This window comes from Mandrillus leucophaeus, unplaced genomic scaffold (genome assembly GCF_000951045.1).
Source record: "Mandrillus leucophaeus isolate KB7577 unplaced genomic scaffold, Mleu.le_1.0 Scaffold420, whole genome shotgun sequence".
Taxonomy (NCBI): domain Eukaryota; kingdom Metazoa; phylum Chordata; class Mammalia; order Primates; family Cercopithecidae; genus Mandrillus; species Mandrillus leucophaeus.
The window spans coordinates 1,803,824-1,811,031 of NW_012104477.1; the positions used below are offsets into that span (position 1 = coordinate 1,803,824).

The 7,208-nt window shown below is 49.7% G+C and overlaps 1 protein-coding gene across 1 annotated transcript in view; it reads left to right on the forward strand.

Moving 5' to 3' along the window:
* Nucleotides 1-503: 503 nt before the first annotated feature.
* The window catches only part of PLEKHA7 (pleckstrin homology domain containing, family A member 7), a 148,587-nt gene continuing 141,882 nt past the window's right edge, over nucleotides 504-7,208 (forward strand). Inside the window, exon 1 of the mRNA XM_011992955.1 lies at nucleotides 504-865. Within this exon, the coding sequence (XP_011848345.1) occupies nucleotides 783-865 (83 nt within the window). The 5' untranslated portion in view covers nucleotides 504-782. The remainder of the gene's footprint in view (nucleotides 866-7,208) is intronic.

The window sequence follows — 7,208 nt, forward strand, 5'->3', positions numbered from 1 at the left end:
GTGCTGTAGTTCTGATTGCCTGCAGGACCAGGAGAGTGATCCCTTATTGCCAAGGGCATTGAGAAAAGAGAGAAAGAAAAGAGACATAGTTGAGGTTGCCAGGGCAGAGACAAGCCAGAGGGTATGGTCTGCTTCGCTGGGTGCCTGATAGTGGCCTCCTGGGAGATGGGGTCGCAGTCACATCTAACCAAGCCTTCATTCCTGGCTTGTCAGAATCCGTTCCCCTAATTTACCAGGGGTTGTTAGAGAGAAGCCTCCATGAATCATTCTGGGGAAGAGAATTCAAGGTCAGGACTCTTGGAGGGGAGACGACAGCAGCCCGGGTCTCCTGCAACCTGGTCTTCCCAGCCGATGGGCACTTGCGGCAACGGATGACAGGTCTGCTGTTGTCTGGCTAGACGCCAGAACAGCGCCGTTCTGAGGCCGCAGGTCCTGCCCCTCCGCCCGTCCTGCCCCTCCGCGCGTTTTCCTCCCCCTCCTCAGTCTCCCTACTCCTCCCACTTGCAGCATCCTCTGCGAGGAAAGGAATGTGCTGCGCTCGGACGCACCGTCCTGGTCTAGCGGCAGCACCTGGGGCGCGCTCTGGATCGCTGGGGTCCGCCGTCTGGCGCTGCGCCACGTGCTTTGGTCGGTGCTGATGTCAAGTGGGTGTGGGCTCCTCGGAAAGGCCCCGGCGAGGACGAGGAGGGCGCGCCATGCGCCGCGGGCGAGCTGAGGCCCCGGCGCCCTCCGTAGTCCAGCGCCGCTGACCGGTGGCCCGCCCGGGCTCGCGGAGCAGTCGCATGGAGCCGCGGAGCTGCCAGCCCTGGGACGCGTGCCCCGCCACGCTGGAGGTCTGGCAGGGGCTGCCAAGGGGGGCCTGCAGGTGTGTGTGCGCGCTGTAACTTTCGGGGGATCTGCGGGTTGTTGAGCCGACAGGGCGCAGGGTGCACGGGCTCCTTTTGGGGGTGCTTTGTGTCTGGGCGCGGGCGTGACCGGAGCCGGCTAGTCCCCGGCCAGCCATGAGCGAGGGAGCCGTAGCTGGCCGCTGGAGTTTCTGCAAGAGAATTCATTGAGCCGGCGCCCGGCTTTAGGTTACTCCTCGGGAAGGACGCCGAGGGAGCTGCTGTTGTTTTTAAAAATCGGGTCTCCAAGTACAGCCTGCGTTCATGTTAACAGGATTATCTCAGCAGCAGACAGCGCCGCTTCCCGAAATCGGCTGTGGTTGGGGACCCCACGGCCCCGCAGGCGTGCGGGTTGCGGGGACAGCAACTGGCCAGCAGTGGAGGGGGTGGGGAACGGGAAGTGGGCAAAGGCGACCCCGCCAAGCGTTCCGCCCAGTGTGTCGGGGCGCCTGCCCTTCCTCTACACCCACACTTGCCAGGAGTCGGCCACGGAGGAGGTAAGGGGTCAGCTTCTCGCCTGTGACAGCTCTGGTTTCAGACACACCTTCCCGAAGGAATGCAGAGGCTTTGTTCCAGGCGCCCGTCCCAGCCCCGAGCCCTGAAGCCCGCGGGCATAGGGCTGGGACTCCGGTGCCATTACTCATCTTTTATGGCAACGCCGGCAAGCTCCTAGGTAGGCAAGTTAATTATTAATGTGTCTAAGCTGGAGAGAGGAAATCTGAAAATGAGATTGGTGGGTTGCAGGCCTCCCCCTTTCCTTTTTGACTTTGGCTAGGCAAGGTTTAAGCCCGAGGTATTGCAGTCTATTTCCCGGGAAGGATAAGGGTATTCCCCCAAGGCACGAGCACTGCCCCCCAAGGGGTCCGCTTTCCCTGTCGGTGGGACCGCCCCCTCTCCTCCCGGAGGGCAGAAAGGTGCATCCCTCAGATTTTAATATACTTTAGAACCCGCCTGTACCCCTCCTCCTTTGCCTTCCTAAACGAATCTCACTCCCATCCCCTTCCTCAAGGCAGCTTCCTGAAGAAGCTTCCAGACCAGGTGTGGGAGACCTGAGTCCTCTCAGCAGGTAGAGTCTGAAACATTCTGAAAAATAGAAAAATGTTGCCCTGTCCCAGCCATGGTGCCTGAAAACCTCCTTGCGTGCTGCGCCAGTGCCCTCGGGTGTATTTTCAGGCCTGGGGGCTGTGGGCAGAGGAAGAGGTGTCTGTCAGGTATCACCTGACTTGTCTCTCTCAGCAGGAGGGGAGCAGGGAGGTCCAGGTGGGAAATAGAGAAGGTGGAGTGAGGCTCCTCCCTCAGGCAGTTTCAGTTTCCCTCCTGTCCTTGTCAGAGGGAGGGTGGGTCTAAGACTGATAGTTGTACAAGGTGTCCTGTTTGTGTGCTGGGGTATTTCTGGGTGGGGCCCTAATGAGTGGGAGTGCAAGGGCCCAGCCTTACATGGAGGGCTGTGGACCAGGCTGGGCTCTGGGGAGGTGGGAGGGACGGGGGTTGGTTGGAGGCAGACCTGAGGAGATTTTTTTTAACCCAGCCAGGGCCTTAGAAGAGTTGTGAAACTCAGCCTTCCTGGTAGCATTGTGCCTTAGAGACCTGGGAAGCTATGTGCTGGCTTAGGACAGTTTTCAGTCCTGTTAACGGAAGAGTCGAAGGACTGGACTGTAGAGTAAGTGTGATGAGGAAGATGAGCATGTCTTGGAAGCTGACATTCTGGGGAGTGTAAGAGGGGGCTGGGTTTATGTAAGAGCGGGGAAGGGCAAAGGCAAAAAGTGTGGGGAGTAGGGTGGGCTTACGGGAGGCAAGGAGCAGGGAGGCAGATTTTAGCCCTGGGTGTGGGCTGTGTATCAGAGAGGTGCTCCGAGACAGGCTGCTGTGCTCCCTTCCCTTCCTCCCAATTTTCTATCCCCTTTCTCCGTAACTTGGCTTGCTGAGTTTGCCTGCCTCTCTGCTGTGGTCTCCATGGGCTGGGCTGCTCCAGTCCCTACCTCACTCCAGCCTTCCAGGGAGAAAATGAGTGAAGGAAGGCTTGGCTTTAAAGAGGCTGTTGACTCTGATACCCTGGGTTATTGGGCAATCAGTGCCACCTGCCCTGCCACCTGGGTTTGTGGTGTGTACACTCCGTGGCAGCCCTCCCCTAACACACTGGGCTCTAGCTTGTAGAGTGCCACTTTCTCCGACCCTGCCCTGAGCTGCTAGTACTCTGTGAATTGAGGATTTGAAGATGGCCTTGATTAGGAACAAGGTTTTTCTGTTATGAAAACTACTGAAGCCCGCCATCTAACGTCTCACCTTTTGGTCTGCTGGCCATGGCTGCATATTCGTGGATAATGGCCCAGCCAAGATGGCCTGGGGCAGCTACTACCCAAGGTGATTCTGGAAAGAGTAGGTGGGTAGTGGGGTCCCTAGGGCACTGAGTTGAGTGAGAGGGCATCAGAGGTTATAGGTTATGGGGAAAGTGAGGTAGTTATCAGGCTGTGGGATGGTGAGGTGAGGATATCATGGCCACTATGGATTGTGAGGACAGAGGACTGAGTAGGGCTAGCTTGGAAATTCCCCATGTGTCTTGCTCCTAATGTCTGTACTGGATGGAGCAGGCTATGGTGAGTCCAACATCAGTGGACGCCTCCGTCCTGGGGCCTGACTCCCCCTGCTATCAGGGGAAAGGGGCAGCCTGTCTCTCTGCACCAGCTCTTTAGCTTGTCTTCTCTCTTCCCTCTTAAAAGAGGCTCTTGGTTGATGGTGGTTACTGAGTTCCTCAGTAGCAGCTGTGGCAGGGAGCCTTTTCCTGGGATGGGTGGCAAGAGAAGCTCCCTAGGCTAAGAGAAGAGTGGTCTGATGGTTTGTTCTGACTCAGGCAAGATGGGGAGGACAAACAGACTAAAGACCCTGGCAGCTCTTGCAGTCTTGGTTTGCAAAAGCACCAAGTTCCAACCTAGGGTTTGTACTGTATCTGGTGAAGGGAAAAGAAGCCAATGTTCCAGGTCTATGCCCTGTGAGTACCCAGGAATGAGGTGAGAGAGAACGAGGGGTTAGTTGAAGCAGTGTGGCAATTTCTTTGGGGGCTTGGGCTCAAATTCAGTCTCTGCTACTTATTAGCTTTGTGTCCTTCAGCTTCTCTGAGTCTTAGTTTCTTTACCTGTTTGTTAAATAGGGACAAGGCCACTCCCCCATCCCCAGGACAATTGAGAATTGTATGAGATGACTGTAAAGGATTTAACGCAGTACTTACCAATTGATAGCTATTATTTTTCATGAATTAAGGCAGCTAGAGAGTCCTTGGATCATTAGTTGAGAGGTTTTTTTGTTTTGTTTTTTAAATGTAGAAAATAAGAATGTCACGAATGTATTTTGTGCTGCTGCCAGAGGCCATACCTGGGCTCCTGGGTTCAGATGTGACAACTGTCCTAGAAGGGTTTCATCTGACTTCCACATCAAACCTGTTTCCAGCCTCCAAATATTCAAAGAGGCCTTGGAGAACTGTGAATCTCTGACCGCAGGCATACAGCACAGCTGAACTGGAAAGGTCACCTGCTCAAACTCCAGCCTTCTCTGGAGCAGCCAGTATTAGGGAATATTAGTCCTAAGAGCAACTGGATACCTGTCACATTTTAGCTGTGTGACTCTAGATGAGTCCTTTTATCTCTTTGAGCCAGTGTCCTGTGAGAATAATAAAACCTGCCTCACACAGTTGTTCTTATGCTCAAACAGGATAACGTATGCTCAACTGTAATGCGGCATTGTGTATTATTGATAGCTAACTAGGTACCAGACAGTGATCTCAGTATGTTCCTATATTATCCCATTGAATTATCACAGCAAATTATGATGCAACTTAATTATTATCCACATTTCATTGATGAAGAAGTTGAGTTGTTGAGGATTGTAATTATTATTGTTGGATAGCTGACTCCTTATTGGAAATCATGCATCTGAAGACCTGTCTCCCAAAGTAGGAATAAACTAAAGTTCCTACAAATGTGTTTGCATGCTGCCTTTCTTCCGCTGACCTATTCTAACATCCCAGGCTAAATCTGAACATAAATTTGTAAAATAAGTTTGCTATTTTGGCACCCCTCTCTGCCCCCTCATCCATAGGCTCTATGGGGCCAATGGACACAGTGCCTTCTTGTCTGTAACTTTTAAGTGTCACTTGCATGGGATTGTAACCCTCTTTGCACTTACCCTACCTAGTAGTTCCTTTTAAGAAAGAGGTTGCTAGCTTGGTTTGACTTTAGGCAGGGGAAATGTTTGGTCTAGAGCTGACTGTTAGGCTCAGAGTTTTCAAGGTCCCATCTTTCTTTCTGATGCATCTGGTAAGCTGTTTTGCTCTGTTCCAGATGATCTGCCTTGAGCAGAGGTCTGAAGTTCTCATTGTGTTGGAAAAAAAATGTAAAAGGAACCAAAAAACAAACAAACAAACAAAATGCCCTGTGAAAATTAGGGCTCCCAGCTGGTGGTGTTTCAGACATGGGCATTGCTCATTAACAGAGTTACGATCACAGCCCCAAATTCATTCTTATTACTTTTGTAGCATGTTTATAAGATTACAAAAAGGCTGTCGCTTTGTGGGTTATTTTCTCTTTTTATTACTTGAACAACATTTATGCAGGTGTGACACCAATAAAGCAATACACGTCTGGTTTGGAATAAAATGTGAGACACCACTGGTGAGGCTCTAGGTGTGCTTACGAGATTCTAGAGCTCTGGTTAGCAAAGAAAGGGTTTCCACAGCATGGAGCTGTGTACTCTGCTCCTATAGCAGCCTGCTGGCGTTGTCAGAATGGGCATAGTTCCTGTCATTTTACTGGAACTTGGAGTGACTTCTCTGAAGTCAGGTAGTCAGATATGTAATGGCAGAGACTGGACTCCAGGTCCCTGACTTTTCGGACTCAGAGGCAAGCAGTCTTGTTTGTCCTGATAATAATTTAAATAATTTTTCCTATTATGTATACTTTGTGGGAAATTTAGAATATTTCACTACAAAGAAGATAGAAGAAGGAAATTATGGACCAAGCACCGAAGACAACCACTGTCCGTATTTTGATGGATTTTGAAAAACCTTTTCTGTTTTATTTGTTTAGAAATGGGGACATTTGTTTTTGTCAGGGGAGATTTGCTATTTGCTTTTTATTTATACATCTCTGGGCATATCTAATTTCCTCCTTTGGAACAGGCATTCTTTCTGTAAGCTTTGATTCCCTAAAAATTCAGGTGAAGCTCTTTATTTTATGTAAAGCACTGTGCTAGGCACTATGGGGGAAAGAGATGAACAAGACATTCCTCCCTTCGGAATTTACAATTAAGTGGGAGAGGCAGATGTGTACTCAACCAATAGTACAGGTATAATAGTAATAGCAAATATCTCTGGTATCCAGCTCTTTCCATGTGCTTTATGCAAGTTACTCACACTTAATCCCCAATCAACCTTGTGAGGGAGGCATTGCCCATTTTATAATTGTAGAAACTCAGAGGTTGAATAGTCTGCCTAAAGTGATAAAACTAGCAGCCACCCAAGCTGTGATCCAAATCCAGCTTGTCCCATTACAAAAGCAAGTGTCCTCTCCTGTGAAAAACTGCTGGTATCACAAATCCCAGAAAAGGGAAGCTCAAAGTCAAAGTCCTTTGTGAAGAAAGAAGGGATGGTACATATCTCTTTGTCTTTTCCTCTCTCATCCTTTCTCTCTCTCTGATTCTAATAGTATTGAGTAATATTTATTGTCTTTTTTTAAAAAAATCCCTGCTTAGAATCTTTTGTTTTTTTGGGGTCATTTGATAATAAATCTCAGAGTATTGGAACTGGAGGGGAATGGAAAGGTTACCTAGACTATCCTTTTTACTTTCTTTTTTTTTTTTTTTCCAAATTTTTAATTTTAAGAGATGAGGTCTTGCTCTGTTGCCCAGACTGGAGTGCAGTGGTGTGATCATAGCTCACTGCAGCATCCAACTCCTGGGCTCCTGACTCAGCCTCCCAAAAAGATAGCACTACAGGTGTGAGCTACCATGCTCGGCTAAGTTTCTTCTTTTTTTAGAAATGAGATCTCGCTATGTTGCCCAGGCTGGTCTTGAACTCCTGGCCTCAAGTGATCTTCCTGCCTGTCTCCTGAGAAGCTGAGATTACAGGCACCAGCCACTGCATCTGGTTCTTTTTATTTTCTTACTGGGGAAAACTGAGTCTTAGAGAAGAGCAGTGACCTGGGCATACAGAATAGTTTTTAGTTAAGCGAGGACCAGAACTCAAGCTTTCTTTTCACCAGAGTTTCTCAAAGTGTGAAATTATATATGGGGTAATACAGGGGTGAATCAATCGATCTTCCTTCCTTCCTTCCTTCC